This window comes from Anoplopoma fimbria, chromosome 9 (assembly GCF_027596085.1).
Source record: "Anoplopoma fimbria isolate UVic2021 breed Golden Eagle Sablefish chromosome 9, Afim_UVic_2022, whole genome shotgun sequence".
Lineage (NCBI taxonomy): Eukaryota > Metazoa > Chordata > Actinopteri > Perciformes > Anoplopomatidae > Anoplopoma > Anoplopoma fimbria.
The window spans coordinates 18863335-18885212 of NC_072457.1; the positions used below are offsets into that span (position 1 = coordinate 18863335).

The following is a 21878-nucleotide window of genomic DNA, read 5'->3' on the forward strand; positions in this document are numbered from 1 at the left end:
AAAACAATATACTTAGTCTATCCTAGCAGAATCAAGTAGTTCAGTATCCCTCAGAGTCAAAATACACTGGAGAAAGGTTTGTGTGGTCTGAGTATATATATCCTTGAGATGTGTAAGCCACTCCCCCTAGCAGTTAAGAGGACAATTGACCTATTGAAGCTAAAGCACACTCTCAGAGCAGTTCCTGATTAAAGGCACAGGAGCATCAAAGACAACAGAGCATCAAACACTTCCTGATTAGAGAATATCAGAACAGTAGAAACAACAGAATCAGCATCAGTCACTAACCCTTTTTAAGCAGGCTTGGTACAGTTTAAGATCAATTTTAAGAAAAACAATATACTTAGTCTATCCTAGCAGAATCAAGTAGTTCAGTATCCCTCCAGAGTCAAAATACATGCATGGCAATCTATGAGAAGGTTTATAAAGTATTATAAGTGGCAATATACCTCTATGCCAAAGTGACAACAGTGTTTTTTCAATTCAGTTAATTTTGTATAGCCCAAAATCACAAATTACAAATGTGCCTCAGAGGGCTTTGCAATCTGTACACATGCAACATCCTCTGTCCCTGAACCCTCGCATTGGCACAGGAAAAACTCTCCTAAAAAAAACCTTCTTAAGGGAGAAAAAAGGGAGAAACCTATGGGACAGCGACAGAGGAGGGATCCTTCTCCCAGGATGGACAGAATGCAATCGATGGCATGTGTACAGAATGAACAACATAACAGAGTTACAACACATTCAATGTATATGACATAAATTATTCATATAATCACAGTAGTAAGCAGAATAATAAAGGAAAAAAATAAGACTATTTATAAAAGCAGCAATGACTATAGTAGAATTAAAATAATGATATAGGGAATAGTATTTGTAATGTGACCAATAATAATAATCGAAGTAGCAGTGGGTGTCAGCCGGGTCACAGCAGGAGGCACGACCACGGTCCAGGGACCACAACGATGTGTGGAAACCTGCGAGGCGAGAAAGCAAAAAGGGCTTCAGGGTGGAAGTAAAGCCAATATGCGTAATGGTACAGGTAATAGTTATAGTAACGTGACTAATAACAATAATGGTAGTAGCAGTGGGTGTCAGCAGGGCCACAGCAGGAGGCACGACCACAGTCCAGGTACAGCCACGATTTATGGAAACCTGCGAGGCGAGAAAGCACAAAGACTCCAGGGTAGAAGCAGAGCCAATATGCGTGAAAAAGAATGGGAGTACGTGGTTACACAGCACATTATAACTCCCATAACTTAAGCCAGTTATAAAAACACTAATGTATCCTAAAAGCTTATAAACTATAAAACACTTAAAAAATAAGTTCCTGAAATGGCATAACATCAGTAATGTTAGAAACCTCAATAACACATTGAAGTATCTGCTGGCTGCAAGTAATGTGTTGTTTTTCCACATAATTACAACAACTATATGAGGTCAAACGCCTAGCACGGCAATGTCTGTGAGAACATGGATTATTTTATGTTATTTTATGTTTCTATAAAATGTATTGTGACCATACCTAGAATCTAGGTAATCTACATGTACGGTTGAATGTTCACAAAATAGCTTGCTCTGATCATATAAGAAGCCTGCTGTCACCCATCGCTGCTGCCACTATGAATCAAAATGTAATGTATTTTGGTTAATATTTCCTCTCCGCACACTTTTACCGGCGCAGGGTTTTCTCCCACACCACCTTTTCCTGTTTAAAGGAGTTTGTTAAACTACAGCACCTGGAAATAATAAAAAAAATGACAAGATAAAAAATGTACAACTTTCTCTTGGGTTTTAGAACATGGCCCGAAAAATACTTTTTTAAAAGTCTACATGTGTTACATCTGCCTACCGTAAGTCCGTTAGCATCCCTTGTCCCACACACTTACACAAATTGGAAGCCACGCCACAGCAACATCGTTCCAGTGTAAGTCACAAATTTTAGTTCTTCATAGTACTGACTGAATTTGACCTTTTATTTCCGTCTCACCGGTTTTCTGTTTTTTGTATGGAAAAACAAATGGGTCCGAAGACGAATTAAACCTTAGTACCCTGACCTGGATCCGCCCCATTTTTATACAATGCTAATAAACACTCAAAATGCAACAATTTGGACACTTATTTAAAGACAACTGTGTTATGATGCTAAGATGTGAAATACACATTGTGCTTTGTTTTCTCGCATCTCTGCTTCCACTGTAGTGACTGTCAATACTGACCATTGGAATGTTTCTAAATAGACATTTTTCTTGTTTTTTGTGTAGTTGGTGTTTTTGAGCAACGGATGGCTGTAGCCCTGTGGTCTGGTAGAGCTGCGGCAGGGGTTGCAAGCAGCAAGCCGATCCATTCTGACAGCATCCAGAGTAAGGTAAGCACTCAACATAAGGAAACCGTGATTTGTGTAGACACGAATGGATGTTCAAAGGGTATGGGACAGGTTTGTTGGTGAGCAATGCGTGATAAACTTAACCTGGAAGTTGTCTGTTAACCGCAGTGTGTTGGTTGTGTTTGTACCGAGCTGTCTATCTATTGTAGCTGCATGAATACAAAAAACTGGTCTTTGCTAACAGACTAACTAAGCTGCCTTGTTGTGCAGTCTCCAGACGTAGAGCTAGTTGAGCCAGAGACGGTGCTGGTGAAGGAGGAGATGGTGGAGGCAAACATGTCACAAGTTGAAGAAATAGAGGAAGACGTGCCGATTATAGGAGATGATGGTAAGTAATTTTCTTGTGTATACAAGACTACCCTGTGTGTTAGGCTGAGTATTACAATCAATACTTTTCCAGTGATGATCCACTGTCTGTAGCATGCAAAACAGTTGAGCACTGGAAATTGAATTGCATACTCCTTTTATTCCTTCTTCTTTCCTCTTTTTAAGGAGCACTCCACTGATTTTAAACATGGTCTGAATAATGTCTTTGGTAGCATTGGAAGAGTTATCCTGCTGAGAAAATATAAGTTTTTTATACTTCTCATGCATGAATGTGCTTTTGCTAGAAATAAAAAGAATCATGGATAGATTGCGTCATTTAAAACGTTTTTTCTTTGCCCCACATTAACTCTCTAAAGGACTGCTGGAGTGTGTCCCTCGACAACATGCAGGACAGAGACCCAGCCTTGAACTGCAGGACACCCAGTCCACTTCCAGTCAGCCCCAGAACCAGGGCAGCAGGACGAGGCGTACCGGCAGCAGCAGAGGAGCGGAGGTCAGTGACTCCTCTCCTCTCCTTAAATATGAACTCAGGGCCTTTGTTGAGGGCAGAGACTCACTGCAGGAAATAATAAACCCACACCAGTATATTGATGGCGGAAGCAATGATTCACAATTTGACGTGTTGTGTGACAACAATAAAAGCGCTGACGCGTCGGTTGAGGAGTTTTTTGACAAGCCCTCCGTGGTTGAAGTGGAAGGAATAAGGCCATCTTGTTCATACTCGATGGCGGCAAGTGATTTCCCCTCAACCTCTTCCAGTGTTAACGGCCACTTTCGTTGTGGTCCAGCTTTCCCCCCGCCCCAGCCCTTCAGCGACTGTAGCAAAGTGCAACGTCGAACCGGCACCAAGGAAAGACTGTTTGTTTGCAGCTACTGCGGCAAGGCTTTTAACCGCCCTAAGAAAGTGGAGATTCACCAACGCGTCCACACGGGGGAGAAGCCTTTCAGCTGCTCCACATGCGGGAAGATGTTCTCCGAGGCCGGGAACCTAAGGAAACACCAGAGAGTTCACACCGGAGAGAAACCATACTGCTGTGGTATGTGTGGCAAGGGATTTGCCTGGATAAGAAACCTGAAAACACACCAGCAAAAGAGCCACCCTTAAAATTCTACTAAAGGGGAGTCCTGGGACTAGATCTGGACTGTCCTCTTACGGGAAATCTACTGTAGAACGTTATAATCCAGCAAATTCTATGTTGGTTGTAAAAATTGACTCCCTGCTCAACGGAATGAAAATAAGTGGTGAAAAGGGCCTTTCTAAACAGGTTTTTTAATTTTTCCCCCAAAAAGTTAACAAGACATCCTTTTCTTTTTTTTAAATGTTACTCTGTTTTTAAAGAGAGAAATAAGAATAAGATGTATCATTAGTTCCTCGACCAAACCATGCTGGAGTGAAACAGCTTTTGGACAAACAAATTGAGGTATGATACCTTATCAGTTACTTTAAAAAAATCTCTCTCTACACAATGTCTTGGTCAAGTTTTCAGAGTCAAAAGTGGCGACACATTTTTAGTAACGTCTAGACCTGAAATGTGTAATATGGTCCAACCAAGATGATACTGCACTTACCAGCTTTTCTGCTGGATCTGTCTTGTCCTGGGCTCCATTTCCCAAAGACAATTTAAAGGAGATTTCTGTTGGTATAAAAAAATCTCATATGCAGACTCAAGCCCACAATGTGTTAGTGTGTCTCTCAGTTCTTTCTGATTAATTTAAAAACACCTCACAAATATATAGTTTAATTTATAAAAGGGCTCAGTAATTTCTGCTCACTGTAGTTTTTATTAGAATGAAATATCTGATTAAAGTACTCTTGGGGAAATGAAAATGTTTCACTCTTGTTATTTTCATTAAACACACACATGCTGGAAGGCCCAAACACACTCAAAGCGATAAAGGCCTTCCCTTATTTGACCACATTAATTTATTCTCCTATGGAGCACTGCAGGTATCAGATATGAAATGCCAACAACACAGCATAATAATATTTACAAATGAAAGTTTAACTAGATAATCTGAAATTGGCACAGCTAACCCACTAGATGCAAGACACTCTGCTGGAATTCTGGGCACTACAAAAACAGTTGTTCAGTGGGGTTGCAGAGTGAATTAAATTTTATTTTATTTGTATAACCATGTATCACAAAGGGCTTAAACCACGATCCATCGCAACCTGCGAGCAAAGGAAGCACAGACTATGTAATGTAAGGGGCTAGAATATATATATAGATGGAGATGGAAAGGAGGAGAGTGAGGATCTCAGTGTATGATGTTCCCCAGCAGTCTGGGCATATAGCAGCATGACTAGGGGCTGGTCCAAGGCAAGCTTGAGCCAGCTCTTACTATAAACCTGAGCCAGCCCTAACTATAAGTTTAATCAAAAAGGAAAGTCTTTTACTACTCTTAAATGTGGTGAGGGTGTCTGCCCGCGGACTTCTACTTTTTAAACTCTAGGTACCCCAAGCAACCCTGCATCCTGGGGGTAATAGGGTACTATGAGCTACTGAAGATGTGATTGTACATGATCACTTAGGGCTTTGTAGGTGAGAAGATTTTTTTTAATTCTATTCTTGATTTTACAGGGAGCTAGTGCAGAGAAGCTTATATGGGAGAAATATATATTTTCTTAGTTGTTGTAGTTGATGGTAAGGAATTGCAATCTAGTCTAGAAGTAACATGCATGGATTACTTTTTTGTATCATTTTGAGACGGGGTGTGCCTGATCTTATACGTAGGTGGGGAAAAAGCAGTCCTTGAAGTATGTTTTATGTGGGAGATAAATTGCAACTTCTCTTGCCTCATACACATTATTCTGCTTATTACAGACTCTGTCCTGCAGAGAGCACACAAACCAGCCATCAAGTTACAAACTATTTACTTTAAGTAATGACAGCTGATGTAACCTACCACAAGCTACATTTTGTCATTTCAACCAGTGAAAGCTGCAAAAGTAGTATCATTAATTCATAATAATTTTTTTTAATAAGATATTGTCGTCTGAGGAAAAATCCTTTGCTTTATATTCCTTCTAGCTTTCTCCAAGCAGGCACTATGGCTGCAAAAAAGCAGCTTTTGTCGCTGTGTCCTCTTTAGCTCTTGGCTTCGAAATCAAAACAATGTCCGAGTAGAGGCGTTGCAGTAGTTTGACCTATCATAAGGCTTTAAGTGCCGAATTGGCAATTAAAACAGTGGGCTTCTTTATAAAAAAGGGTCGTATGAGGGATTTAAGAAAACTTGTGGCATTTGCCAATTTCACAAATTCTGAGTGGTCCAGACCTGTTGAATCCAATAAGTCTGCTGATATCCAACATTAGTTTCATATGTCATTACTTTGAAGATATTTGTATTATAAAATCCTACATAAATAACACGTCATTTATGTACATTTTAATGTTTAACTCTGCAATTTGAATTAAAATATAATTTAAAATTGGCCGTTGATGCTATTGTATAACCCTATAATATCTCAAAATGAACATCTCAAGATGAGAAACTAATTATTAAATTATGTTCTAAATGAAGGTTAATTTTTCTCTGTAAGGTCAGTGAGTGTAACCAGGTGTGTCATTGCTAAATTACTACTTCTGGATGCCTTGGCACATCGGGCCCTTGAAAGAGAGCGTGTCTTCTTTAGGACATGTGCATGCATGTGCATCTTCACATGCAGGTTATATGCAAATCAAAGTCCAGGGAAACATCTCCTGTGGCAGGTCCTGTCATCACACACAACAGCATTCAATCCTTTTTAAATAGTTTCAAGCGACAGTACAACCCTCGGGTGACACGGCATTAACAGCACTCGTTAGTTTCTCCCACTCCGTGGCTTAAGCTAGTCCCTTAATTCTGCTGCTGACGCTTTTTAAAATGTATTGATTTTCCTTTAGGGAATTCTGAAAGCAGGATGAAATACTCTTTGTAAAGTTATTTTTGAATCTTCAGTGCCATGTTTATAAATGAACAATAATTGGACAGGCGCTTAGGCATTTTTTTTCTTCCTTATTTTCAATTATCATCAAGGCACGCTTATTTGCACATGGGTTGCATTCATAACATTGACGCAGTTATCTGAAGTTTGTAGTGTTTGCTGAGTCTGAGGGGACTCCCTCGTACAAGCCCGTACGAAAAAAAGTAAAACACAGTTAATATAAGGTCTGTGCTGGAATTGAACTGGATACTCTTTATTCCCAAACCAAGTCCCTATGGACTAAGCAATAGCTCCCCTTATCAAACTTAACTCAACCCGGATTTAATTTGTTTTCAGCAATAGATTAATCCACATCTGGTGCTCTAGTCAGTATTTTGGACAGCAGGACGGTCTATGTGGGATTGAGTCAAGATAAATGACAGCGTGTGTGTGTGTGTTGATAGTAATGAAGGAATATGTCACCCAGTGTAGCAATGTGTACTCACTGTTTATGATAATTGCCATTAAAGTATGGTGTGGTATGCATCTGAACCACTAGGCCTCCACAATACACTCTCCTAACTGTTGTATTAAAATGGTTACTGCCCCATGTTTAAACACACAGGGCTGAGACAGTGCTGTTTAGCTTGAGGCATGCCTCTCTTAAGCAAAGCTGCCATGCAAGCTCAACCAAATCGCAGCCGAAATCAGTTTTTGGCTTAAAGTAAGCTGTCTCATAAAGAAGCCGACACGGTTTGCAAAGTATCACTCGGTATTAGTTGAGAGCCGCACTGACTGGTGGTAGCGGAACAACTGGTTCCACTTCCATTATTTGTTGGGAGATTTCAAAATGTGGTTTCTCAAGGGATCTGTTTGTTACACATTGTGTAGTTTTCATTCGTTATATAGTTGGAAGAATTAATTACGTGTGTCGGTCTTCAGTCTTACATTCAGTCACTTACTAGGTCTGAAAATGGTATCCCTGTACTCCAAGTTAATGTTTTGAGAGAATTGTTATTCTGTGTTAGTAGTAAAGATATTTCACATTTTGCATGCAACCTTTTAATTATGTAATAAAATATGCTTGTTACCACTGAAAGGTCTTGTTAAATAACCCTTTTTTTTATAGAATGAAGTTGTGATTACTTACTCTTGTCATGGTCACAAACTGAACTAAATCAGGTTAAAGGTGGCTCTAAATGTATTTATACACAGTTCTAAACCAATTGCAGGAAGATAGATATAAGAAATGAATAGACATAAGGCTAAAACAAGCTAACAAAGATAGTTAGAAATAAACATAGAACTTTTATACACAAGTAGGTGAAAGCACAGGTGTATATATTTGTAAAAAAACAACAATGACTAACACAACGTGTTTGTTTACAGGTCAGGTGTAAATTGTGAGCAATACAAATAGGGCAAATTTATATATATTGGCATGAAGTTGGTGGTTATTATTATATCTCAATACAGCATTCTAGTTTTTATTTTGGGGGTTTTTTCTGGGTTACTGGTTTATTTCAGTTTTTTGCACATTGCTCATTGTGTAGAATTTGTATTATGTACTTATAAAGTGTTTACCTGATTTTACAGATCCTGTCTTGAATTGAATAATTATTATTATTATTTTATTTATTTTTTATTGGTGAAACTATGTGACAACAACAAAAAACAGCAACACATAAAAGTGACATAAACATGGAAGACAGCCTTAAAAAAAACTGTTACAGTGACGTGGGAAGTGAAATGATAAGAGTCAATGAGTATAGATTACAATTACATTGGGTTATGTAGGGTGTGTGTGTGTGTGTGTGGATGTTTGTATAAGAGGCAGAAGTCCCAGTAGTCTATGAGATGTGAGAGAGACAAAAGATGTAGTGGAATTGTTGCAGTGGTAATACACAAGTATATGCTTCAGCAGCAATATTATCATAATAATAATAATAATAATAATAATAATAATAACAATAAGCAGCAATAATAACAATATGACATGTCATCAAATAATGGTCATATAATAATAATAATATAAGCCATAATAATATAAGCAATTATAATAATAACCATGCTGGTGGGATTGAAAATCAGGTTTTCTTTTGACACTTGCCACAACTACACCGTTTTTTTCATAGCCAGAAGCTTTAAAAACAACATTATGGTCAGATTTTCATTTTTCCATCAGTCCCTGAACACATCATGTGTGAGTAACGCTTCAGTCACGTGGCAAATCTGTGAAACTTTGACTGCATGGTAGGCTGCTGAACACAATGCATGGAGGGGAGGACAGGAAAGGTTGTTTTTAAAAAAAAAAAAAAATTTAAAAAAAATAGTTCCATATGTGTAGCACGCATCATTGACACTTGTGGATACATGTTGTATATAAAGATTCCAGGGTTTTCCATTTTTCTGTAAAATAAATGATCAAAGAAATTCAATAATTTTTTTATGATTTATGGCATAACTGTTATACTGCATCAGAGAGCTTTATCAGTTAATCTCTACTTCTAGCCACGGTTCAGATGTTTCCATAGATTTGCAGGACTTAAAAAGAAAAAAAAAAAGGCCACAAAGCATATTGCGACAGGGAAAAAAAACACCCCGAAACTGACTGGGGTTGAGAGGGTTAAACATTACTGACAGTCATATTTTGTTCTCAATTCACTGCGCGACTCGGTAGAAAAGAGTAAACTTGTTGCAACCTATTGTTAGACAACATAAGACAAAAAATGAAATGACAAAAACGACGACGATTTTTTCTTTTCTTAACAATGACGGAAAAATCTGAAGGCCGTCTATCATTGAAAGAAAGAGCTTGGTTGACATTGGCTTCTCTCAAAAACTAAGGTTCCGGAAATCACCACCCACCACTGAAGTGACTGGTCAAATCACAAATAGTCCAGTAGTTACAGATAGAGCACTTTTTTACTGAGTTTTGGCTTGACAGGGTGTACAGAAATACCTTTTGTAGTAGTTGTAAATATGTGAGCGTGGTTTCTGAAATAGAAACAATAAAACAAACGGACACTATTAAGCTCAAACATTATAAGGAACAACACGTCATGTACCGCTATGCTTAGCACGGCCACAAGGTGGAACTATGAGGCCACAATGGTTACCTACTCAAAATGCTAACAGTAAGCATTAACTATCAATACATTTATACACATTTAGCAATACACTGAGTTTAGACATGAGCAATAACCAAACAGAGGCGCATGGAATGTAGTAACATTAAGCACACGCTCTAAACAGGTGGAAGCTAACACAGCAGACACTGAATGGCTCAAGTTAGCCTAATTAGCATGACCAGTATTAACAGAAATTAAACTAAACAAGAATCACCAAAACAGGGATGAATACTGTACATACACCATTGCAATATTTAACTTAATTACTTACAATGCAATGGATGCACGCAAACAAATGCAGTAACACCCGTTTTGGGCCTTGTTGGCCTAACTACAGTGACTCAGAAAAAACTCTCTTGTGGCCTTCGTGAACTATATGGAGTAGACAGAATATACCACTCTAAGAGGGGGGGTGGGGGGTCGGAATAGTCAAAGTGGTGTGGCCTTTGTAACAATCATCTTGATGGACTGGAGTGCGTTCCAGTGCAGCTGTGCCAACAGTGCAGAAGGAGCGTATGCCGTGGGATTTCTTCCCGGCCAAAGTGAGCGCTTGCAGGAATCAGGAAATTCCACGTTCAGAGAGTCTGGTAAGTCCAGTCTCCAGTGTGACAGAAGAGCGCCGGTTCAGCCTTCAGAACAAAATCTAAACGGCCACAAGAAATTGTATAATACAGGAAGAAAGTAATTTATCTGCTTCGTGCATGTTGACATAAAAAAATCGCTGCATAGTTGGTGACGTGTCTCTGTTCCACCTCTCTCCGTGCCATTAATGCATAATCCATATACTTGTTCTGTAAATGTATTATCAAAAATCCCAAACCCCCACACACACAGCGAGCCCACCCGCCACTTTGTGCTGCGGCCTCAATCCTCAGGAAAAAAAATGCATCAAATCAAAATGTATTGAAAAATGATAGATGTAATCTTTTCAATTAACTAACGTGGTGCCCATCCTCGGTTCCCATTCCAGGGACACAATTAGCTCTTTCTGCACTATTGCAATTGTTTGCACTGTTGGCACCGTTTGCTGCGATTCGCTTGCTTAGCCGTCGCCAAGTTGAGAGCCATGTAGAGTCACCAGATATGCTCTGGATTTCAAAAATGTTGGCACCTTTAACCTTCAGTGCACTCAATATTAGGCAGGTTCAATGATTGACCGAATGAAGATTTGTAAACTGGTTCCTCTGAACCCTCCCTCCTTCCTTCATTGGTAGATTGTTGTGTATAATGTGTATGACCAAATGTTACTTTGTGAGTACCTTAAGGCTGGACTTTCATTTTAAGGGTCCCCTTTATTTGAACAAATAACTGCATTAGGTTTGGTCTAAGTAGAATGTTTGCAGTTAATTTGCTAGTGACAAACCCACTGAGAGTTGTTAACTTACTGTTATGAATGAAGATGCTTCTTTTCCATGCCATTTGCACCCTGCACAGTCTGTATCGTGTGCAATTATGTCCATGTCTGTGGTGCGGTAACATTGAACATAGTCCTTGCTTTGTATGTGTGCAGAAAGAGGAGGAGCCCGTTGTCATGCTGGTGAAGCTGGAGGAGGAGGAGCAGGTGACGAGGACTCAGAACCAGACAGGCCTCAACATACAAGAGGGTGAGTGGACACATCCGCTTCCATCTGAAGCAGTGATAACACTGTAAGATAAGCACACATAGCTCTGTAGTTCTGAGCCGTCCTGTAAAAGGCAACGCGTAAAATGCTACTTTTTCATGTAAATGGTCAATGGACTGTACTTGTATAGCGCTTTTTCTAGTCTTCCGACCGCTCAAAGCGCTTTTTTACATTACATATCATTCACCCATTCACACCCATTCATACACTGATGACAGGGGCTACCATGCAAGGTGCCACCTGCACATCAGGACTCTAAGTCTAACTAACATTCCTACAACAGCCACACACCAATGTCACAGCCCTCAGGAGCAACTTGGGGTTAAGTGTCTTGCCGCCGATCCTCTGGTTGAAGGACAACCCTGCTCTCCAATCTGAGCCACAGTCGCCCCACATGTCCAGCAGATACAGAGTCTGAAAGAGGAAAAAAACCCACTATCTTTATCTTTTTATTCAGGGTTGGTGGAGTCGAGCACGGATGACTACAGAGCAGTTTTGCCGTTCGATGACATCGCACAAACTTCCACCAATCAGCTGTCTGACCTGCAGGAGTCTGGGCCAGGCTTCTCAGAGGTCAGCTATGGGCGTTCTTCGCTGTGGACTAATGGTAGTTATTGTCATGAAGATAGCCTCCCGGGGCCGTCCTCACAGTTCGCCCCCCTCTCGTACCTGCCCACCCCACACATTGGATCAGAGCCTGCCGGTTCTGGGAGGGGATTGGCTGTTGAGAATTCAGCAGGAAAGGTGTTGGCTGTTGAAAGCTCTAGAGGCTTCCACACCTCTCTGCCCTTTCAGCAGCAGACACCTGTTATCGATCTGTCAGAGGAGTCCAGCCCCATTCAGGATTTAGGTCAGATACAGGGGCCCCAGCAGTTTCTGGACCCAGGTCAAAGTAGGGGTCAGGACAGTTGCCGGGGTCAGAGCAGTGCTAATACGCAGCAGAACATCCCCAGGAGGAGGGCTTGCATCTGTAGCTTCTGCGGTAAAGGGTTCACCTCGCCGGCAAATTTAGAATCCCACCTCAGGACTCACACAGGGGAGAGGCCCTTTGGCTGCAGCATCTGCGGCAAAAAATTCTCCCAGTTCTGGAACCTGAAGATCCACAGGAACATCCACACCGGGGAGAGACCATACCAGTGCTCGCTCTGCCCTGAGAGGTTCTCTGACCCTAGCAACCTGAAAAAACACCAAAAGAGACACCACCCTCAAACGTACGACATGCAGTCAGGGACATCCTAGACAAAGACCTAAATATGCTCTGTTATTATGTCTCAAAATCACCTAAAGAGTCGTAAAGCACACGCCTTATATTTTAAACTCAAAACACTATTGAAATTTACAGACAGCAGCAAGATAACGACCAAATCTAACCCACTGTCCTGGAGCCAAAATATGCTATAGGGAATTCATTTTTCCAACCCCAGACGTCAGTTAAAATTCTGTACAATTCTCATCTTTTTACAGTGATAAACAACATATATCTCTATATTTGTCGAAATGACTTATACATTCTCAAATAGTACAGTCACAAACACGTTAAGGCTGTTCCCTAATAAACTAAGGAGGGTTAATTCAGCCTGTACACACTTCCACTGCACTAATTCCAGCAGAGTGACACGACAGCCAAGTCACACTCACTACTCTATTTAGAATACTTTCTCTTAATTACAGAAATACTGTTTTTATTCATTATTAATTCCAGTTACTTCTACTACAACATCTTGTTTAGCGCTAAAAAGTTACTTTTTCTATTAAACTAAAATACTCCTCGACAAATGTTTCACATTAAAAGCCTACCATGAGCATGAGGGTCAAAGCTGAGCTTCTGGAAGTCTTTTAATGTGAAACCTCTTTGCCGGAAAGGGAAGGTATCATTGAGAGAAGCATTTAAAACAAACGCACAAAGTAAAGCGATTGGAAATAATGAATGCATAAAACAGTAACTCAGAGCACCAGGGTTGTGAGTATGACATGACCCTGTTGTTGAATATCATGTGTATGATAATACACATGGGGAATTAGAAATAAAGGCATGCGGCTATTGCAGATAGGTTTGCAGATCTCTGAAGTGGAGCCATTAAACACATTATTTTTTCAGATTTCTAGTAAATCAAGAGTTGCAAGGCCATTGCTGTTTTAAATGGTTGTCATAGATACAAATCTACAAAACAAGCCAAAAACACAACAACTCACAGCCACTGAGATAATCAGACATATTGGACAGTGGTGAATTCAAACACTGTTTGGAGAAATTTTCGGTCAGCAGCTCTTAATGCATTAAATGCAATATTGTGTGCATTTTTTTAAATTGTTTTTTAATTATGTCCATCCAGTGGAAATGCATCCAGAATGTCTTAATATAACAATACTTCTGATATATATTTTTCCTTTTTAACTACAAGAATAATTCTCATAAGATTAATTTTCTTCTTGAGGAATGTGTCATTTTAAAGTGTTACTATCATGAAAAAAAACCATTGTAGCATAAACATACACTGTTAATGTAACACATGCATTTTCAATTGTGTCACAATTTTGTAACAAAAATTCTGCCAAATGTCCACAGTTTACGATGCAATATATTAAAACCTTTTTTATTTAAAATCAAGATGTGAATTTGTGTTTTTATTATATATTATTCATTGCAAAATTGTGACACAATATTCTCGTCAAATCTCTAACTCATACAGATTCTTTTTCTAATTTATAAATACAGATTACCTTGAATGCACAGGGACCTCATATCACTGATGCTCAGTAGATGGGTATTAATGATGTTCTGGGAGGTTTTTATCACACACTGCATGCCAGTTTGAAATGTTTCCAGTCAAGATATTTTCTATTGCTCCTATGTAAAAGATTCCAAGAACTTGGCACGAGAATTTTTCCTTTTCAAGCTCCCCTTGAAAGAATGTTGCTCACCCAAAAACAATATAAACTGTGGATAGTACTTGCCTCCCCAGGCTTTTTATGGTCCAAGAAATGCTTATTGAGGGGAGTGGAGCACCCGAAAAATCAAAGCATAACAGTGCAAACAGACTTTGCCAGAGGCCGAACAAAAAATACAGCAAAAAAAGTTTTTAAAACGTCAGAAAATCATACAGAAAATTCCTGTGCACATACTCATTTAGGAAATACAGCCCTTTCTGAGCTTTATTTAGCCAGATGGATATGTGAGATGACCATGACATGTTTTCAGTGATTATTCCTACTTCAGTGATGATTCATGAAAATAAAAATAAACTAAATCCCGTCCACACAAGCACTGTTTGAAAAAAATCTCCACCTAGATAAAAACGTGAAAACACAATCAAATTGCTGTCAACAAATACACCCACACACACCGGCCATGTTGGCGGCGGGGTCAGTGACTTATGGCTATACAAGTCTTATTCTGGCGTTGTCACCTTTCCATTCATCCAGGCTTTTTGTTGCCGGGGAGCTTAAATGTATTGTCTTTGTTATCACCACATCATTAACTCATCTGCTCACATTAATCTTGAGGAATATACATCATCGGTGACATCATATATCAATATGATGTCACTGATGATGTATATTCCTCAAGATTAATGTGGCAGCATTGGTAGTCGCATCGCTCAGCGTGTGCCAGTCTGTGCACCCCCAACAGGGAAATGTGATCTGCTTGTCCAAAGTGGGGGCAGGGGAGGGCTTTTTGTAGTTGCCAGGATTGTTACTGTAAACATAGTAGTGTTTTCCCCTAGTGGAGCCCTGGACATGCTGGTAGAATTCAGGTAAAACCGCTCTGAGGTCCGTTTGTTTCAAATCTCCCCTCTACAATAAAAACAACATCCGGTTGTTATTTTCATGTGACTGCTGATGACAGTTCATGTGGTGCATTTTTTGGAGTGCGCATCAGGACAAAAACGCAACAAAAACACAAAATATCTGGGCCGGCATCTTAATGTAATCAATTTCTACATCTGGGAAACCTTGTCCATCAACTTTGACTGTAACTAATCTAAACGCAGAGTCCTCTTCCCCTCGTCTTACAAGAGTCTTGTGTTCTGTTGCAACATCTTGATTTCCAGTTGCTGAGTTAGCCTGAGACTTGTTTTTTTGGGACTGTTTCCGCCATTTCTGTCGCTTCCTTTTGGATGCATGCTTACCATCTGGATCCTGGTCTCCACACTTTAATAGAGGTTGACGGCCAGAAACGTCCTGAACAAAATAGGAAAATAAAGGCAAAGGGCAGGATCAATGCTGATACAGCATTGCAGTCTTTTTTAATTTTTTTTAATCATACTCATTCTTTGTTTTAAGCTAGTTAGCCAAGAGTAGGCACTTGAAACAACATATCCTTAAGGTCGACCTCATATGCGTTCTGTTCAATTTTGCAAATGGAAACGCCCTCTCAGTCATTTGCAAAACACAGTAATGTAGGTTACCAAAGTAAGCTTATTGATAAGTTTATGAATAAACACTAGCAATAGCTGTGCTTAGTTTGGGAATAACTGAAAGGATAAGTTCACATTTCTTGAAGATGTATACTCCCATGTTCTGTGAGGTAAAATAACAGTTTTTGTCAATGGAGTCTTGTTGCTTTGAAGAGAGCGATAGAATGGCTTCAGTTCCCAGTTGGGAATGGCTGTCTGGCTGCAAGGTAAAGGGGCTATGGAACAGTGTATATGCAGCAACATCTCTGTGTAAGAAAATACCTCAAGTCACATCGAAAAATGTTTGGTCTTGGGAAAATGACATTTTGACGCTTAAATGTACGTACCTTGTCCAAAAAAAAAATTATTTTAAGAATGAATTACATGAGGAACACAATGTACACCAATTTGGAGAAAGTGACTAAGCATATATCCAGCTGTTTGATTAGTTGTCCTGAGAGAGAGAGTTATGTCATTAGAAGCTGGTCTTAATTGCACCTCTCTTTTGCTCACCTACCCTTCCTCCTCCCCAGTATGCAGCACCTCAGTCGATGCCTGTGATATCGCAAGACCACAGCACTACAGTAGCAGTCCAGCTGAGGGTATCAGACACCAACACACCCGCCAACCCCAAAACACAAGAACAGAAGAGATCCAGTACCAGCAACCCCGACAACTCTGAATACTCCCTGTTTGAACTAGAGACATTCTTCACTCGCTGGGCTCCTGATAGTGACTCTATTCCGGCCCGCAGTGGGCCTTCATGTTCTTTCACCACTGATGACCCAGCAGAGTGTGACCTGGATGGAGTTATTATTGTGAAAACCGAACCACAACCTCAGTCTATGCTTCAGCCACCGCAAGGCTCAGTTCCCACAGCAGTGAGGATGAGCAGAGGGCAGAGTTTCTCCTCCGTTCCGATCCAGCCAACTGTGTCACAAGGTAAGAGATTTTCTGATGTGTCGCTGTTTGTGCTTGTTGTTTGGTTTTTTGTTGTTGTGTAGACATGATCATGTCAGTCATTGATAACAATACAACATAAACATTAATGACAATCATATAGTTCACATTAAAAACATGCAGACCTGTAATGTCTCTGTTTTGGCTCCTGATTGCACTAATCCAGCATTTTTTGCACTCAAAATAGATTGATAGAATGTTCTCTTGTTTTATTTGTAAACATGCTGATCATGCTTTGTAGTTTTAGAGGGCCAAGCTTTTCAAACGGGCTTAGAGCGATGATCACTCTGGTGGTTTCTGAAGTGGAGAGGCAACAGAAACTATTATGTCACTGATATTGTTTGTTTGACTTTATTGTGCATGTTATGTACTGTTCACTTAGTGCTAGGGTCTTTCTCATTTCCATATTTTGCGCCTCCTCGAATCCTTTCCTCACCTTCTTGCCTTGCGTCTTAGTCCCGCCCATTGGGAGATGCGAGCGGAGGAGGCTCACATCGAAACACACATTTAACAAACGTGAGGTCCTCGCCTCGTCATTAAAAAAGCGACTTCAATTAAAAATGACGTGTCACAGCTGCATCAGCTGTCTATTTTATGCATTTTCTGTTTTTATAAACTCTGTCAGATCACATTGTTCAGAACATTTTATATATTTACAGTACCAGTCAAAAGTTTGGACACACCTTCTCATTCAATGGTTTTTCTTTATTTTTATTTTTAATATTAATTAATATTGAACACATCCAAACTATGAAGGAACACATATGGAATTATGTGGTAAACAAACAAATGCTCAACAAACCAGAATATGTTTTATATTTTACATTCTTCAAAGTAGTTGAATGAGAAGGTGTGTCCAAACTTTTGACTGGTACTGTACTTTTAATTCAATTCACAGTGATGCATAATGGGAAAATAATGATCGAATGCCACACATCTTTTATATAACACAAACATAGACTGTTTATAAATATTAAAGGCTTTATATATTTGATTGCGTGGAGCTTAAATGTTTTTATTAAAAGTACCATACAAATAAAGAGTGACATAGGATTGAAACACAAACACACCTCCTGTCTATCTATATGACAACATAAAATACAGTTAATCAGTGCTGTATCCAAGAGAATGTTCTTATTGTTACATAATTTGACGTTTACAGCTGTTTGCACTTGTGAACATCATGTCACTATTATAGCAGTTAAATTGTATGTAGCCTACATTCAGTATAAAAACTTGAGTGATATAAGTTAAAATGTCATCAAGGAATGTGGTTCAAACAGAACCTTACGAGGAAAGTTTAATCGCGCGTTCATTTAAAATATACAATTTCTAAATACAAAACGGATCTGTTACATTTGTAAAGTCCTTCTGGGGTTTGAAAGTATTCAGCTTTGTGTCACGTCTCTTTTATTTTTTTCTGTGTGCCGAAAATACTTCCACAAAGGATACTGTATTGGCTTCCTTCCTTATTTCTAATAAGCCATATTCTATAGCCAAAAAACGTGCTCAACAGGGTTTCACCAGTTATGTTCATTTAGGTTACTCACGGTTTTGTCGTCCAGGCGTCAGGTGGATGAAGCGGATGAATGAATGGAAGGGCAACGTGTGTGCGTGGGTGTTAATGTCTGTGTGTGTTTGTGTGTTAAACTATGCTACAACAACAAAATAAAAGGATATCCCGCAGCAACCCAAAGCAAAGAAAAACAGTATATCATAAACCTTTCGCTTGAATGAACAGTAGTAGTCGCCATCTGCTGGTCAGTAGACAGAATGCAAGTTTTATGACACTTCTTCATTGGCTTTGCTCGGCAGAACAGGAGGTTACCACCTGTTTGCTCCAGCATTTCCTGCTCTCCATGGCTGCTCTCCAGCGACTTTCTGGCAAGCTTTCAGACTTGCAAGACAACAAGTTTTTTGTTTATCATTTTTATGTTCCCTGACTCATTATAAATCACAGTTAACATTGTATTCTTTGTATGTTTACATAAAGTATCTCACATATGCCCAGTCACTGCCATGACATCCCTCACCTCATGTCAAGCATCAGGCGGTTTCTGTCTGGCAATGGCTCTCAGGCTGGGGTTTGTGCGAGACGTGTTATGTCCCTGCCTTTTTGCACATCCTGCTGGTTTATGACTACCATTCATAATTTACCTCTTTTATTTGCAGGACATATATCTTTCTTTGCAGTGCAATGCTTTTACAATCTGAGATAGATAGCCCAACGACCATTAATGTAATTAACAGCTATTAAAACGCTTGTATAGTGGATTGACTCAGAGTTAAAGGTGCATTCAATGAGTACTGATAGAAGGTCCTGGAACTTTACATCAACACTCAGGGGATGCCTCTCGTCCAATCCCTTAAGCGGTCCAAACTAAGTGTTGTATCAACTGATTCATTGTAGAATGTTGACAGAAAAGCCCTGTGTCATTTTTCAATAATTGGGAGAAAACAGTGTAATGGATGTGTGCTGACTCCTGTTTTTTTTTTCTGTCTGGCTCCAGAGACTTCTGTGTCAATACCTGTGTCGATGCACGCTCTGTCTTCCCAGTCTCCATGGAGCAAAAAGACTGTCATGATAAGAAGTACAAAGGCTCAGCTGCTGCGGCATCGTGACAGCAACAGGATCTCTCAGCAACAGCAGAGCGTTCCCTCTGCGCAGACCACATTGTCCACCGCAACAGCTGCTGTCAATAACCCCCACAGAGGTGACAAAACAAGAATCTCTAGTTTTAGTTCAATCACGAAGACTATGAGCTCCAGAACGTCTCCCTCAATCAGGGGATCCACAGCGGTGTTGGCCAGCCGTGAGGTGGACATCGTTGAGCAACATCGAGCCGGCCTCCTGGCTTGCCACAACCAAAGCCAGACTGACAGCATTGTGCCCTGCGAACCGCGGAGGAAAAGCTACATATGCCGAGCCTGCGGTAAGGCCTTCTCCGGCTTGTCCAATCTGGAGGCCCATGAGAGGGTCCACACGGGGGAGAAACCTTTCCGCTGTGACACCTGCGGGAAGCGCTTCTCGGAGGCTGGCAACCTGAAGAAGCACCAGAGAGTTCACACCGGGGAGAAACCCTTCAGCTGTGACCAATGTGGAAAGAGGTTCGCTTGGATCTGCAACCTGAGGACGCACCAGCAATCCACTACAGGCTGCGGACCACAGGCCATGGGAAGGCTCGGACTGGGCTGATCACAGAGTAGAGAGACTGTGGGGGGCAGGGCAGTTAATGTTAGTAGTATTTTATTCACACACATAGAGGCAAAATGCCATTTCTTCATTTCTAAATAGTAATAAGGCAACAATACAAAGTGTTATACAAAGTATGAAGCAGTAACCATATTTACCTATTTTGTCTTTCATCCTTTCCAGATGTTTTGTGTCTCTGATGTTTGATGAAACACTGTACAACTTTAAGCTCTCAGTTAAAAGATCAAACCAGTGTTTTTCATTGGCTACAGATCATATGTTCTTAACATTCCCACTGACTGTTTACCAAAGTAGGTAAAGTTGTGTTAGAGTGTGAACGGACGGGTTGTGCTAGGTAGTCACTGCATTGCTCCTTTCACATTTTACTGTATGTTGCCTTGTTTTTTACTGCAATATATAAGTCCTGCCCCTCTATGGAAACAGCACAATCATGGCAAAAAATATATGTTGTGCAGCGATACACAGCTACCATGCCATAAATCATAAAATAGAAAAAAAGCAAGTTGAATTTCCTTGGTCATTTATTTTACAAAAATTGGAAAACAGTTGAATCTATATATCAAAGATTTATCCAAGTGCCCACGAGTGTTACCAATGTTGCAAAGAAATGGAGCCTCTACATGCTATATTCATTGAGCTATTTACATTTTTACAACCTCTTCTGCTGTCCTCTCCTCAAAGCACTGTGCTGAGCAGCCTGAACCATTTGAAGTTTCCTCACATGTCTCTCCTGCCGTGTATTACTAATAAATTACTAAGATTATTTATCATTTTGTACCTTGTCTCTTCCTTTCCTAAAGCTGAGCATCAATTTACAGTTTAACTTTTGTCCGACTCAGTGAAGAAAGTAAACACATGTAGGGGTGAAAGTGAAACTCACTTTAAGCCATCCCTGGCATTTCTTAATGTAGCGCGAGCACACAGAAACTATTGGTCAGATGATGTCCATCTGTGGATAAATGCCACAGTACAATATTGAAGTACTCCATTTGGGTTACTCTATGCTCTGCTACTTTACAGTGCGGCTCAACTACATCTCAGAAAAAGCCAATATATGTATCAAGGTCCCCATGAACAGGTCGGAGGATATAAAGGTGGCTATGCTGCGTGAGTAAGCTGACATCCGCCAAGGCAAAGGTGTCCAGCTCCCTCCAGCAGATGGAGGTGATGCAGGCTTCAGCTTGCTATGCAGAAGATGGACAGTAAGACAGTAAGACAGTCCTCAATGATTGGACTCAAAGCTACTTCAACCATGTCATATAATGTAACCTTGGCACATTTTATGTGTTTGTATTTTTGTGTACACGTGTTCAGATGTTTATAATGCTGGCACACAAACAGAGTTTGAGGAGATGGATGTTGGTGAGGAGCAGAAGGTTGGGGAGAAATTGAAGGGGATGTAATTCTTGTAAAATAATTATTATTATTACTGTGTTTGTTGTTAGTTTTGTAAATAAATGTTGTATAGTTAATTAGTTTCATTTGGTTGTTTGTTGTCTGTCTGGGTTTAACTTTGAGGGTATGTTTGTAGTTGTCATTTAGATGGATAAGGGAGGGAGGATGATAGAGACAGCTTATAATTTACACTATGCACATTAAATATTGTAAATAAGAGATGTCTTAAGAGATGTCAATGCTATTTTCCTACATCTTGAGCAATTTCAGCAAATAGTGCTTTTGGCTGCAAAAGTGAGACCGTTACATAGTAAACAACATACATGCAGACCAATTACGTAGCTATTGATGTTCTCCATACAACTAAAGTTCAGTACAACATGATTGCTGTCTTTGGTTTATCAAAGGGACTAAACTTACATAATAACGGTGATGACTTTAGACACAGTGTGACGTCCACAAAAAAAAGAAATTGAGATTTCAGGCAGTCCAGTTCCGCAGTTCTGTTCAACACGTATGGATTTTATGTCCTGTTAAGTTTT

General features: G+C 39.9%; 1 protein-coding gene across 1 annotated transcript in view; it reads left to right on the forward strand.

Moving 5' to 3' along the window:
- The window catches only part of si:ch211-89o9.6 (zinc finger and BTB domain-containing protein 38), a 25874-nt gene extending 5184 nt beyond the window's left edge, over positions 1-20690 (forward strand). The window contains exons 2-8 of the mRNA XM_054604145.1: positions 2265-2368; positions 2597-2714; positions 3070-3206; positions 11259-11352; positions 11828-11943; positions 16301-16709; positions 19238-20690. Of these exons, the coding sequence (XP_054460120.1) occupies positions 2265-2368; positions 2597-2714; positions 3070-3206; positions 11259-11352; positions 11828-11943; positions 16301-16709; positions 19238-19923 (1664 nt within the window). The 3' untranslated portion in view covers positions 19924-20690. The remainder of the gene's footprint in view (positions 1-2264; positions 2369-2596; positions 2715-3069; positions 3207-11258; positions 11353-11827; positions 11944-16300; positions 16710-19237) is intronic.
- The last annotated feature ends 1188 nt before the right edge of the window (positions 20691-21878 follow it).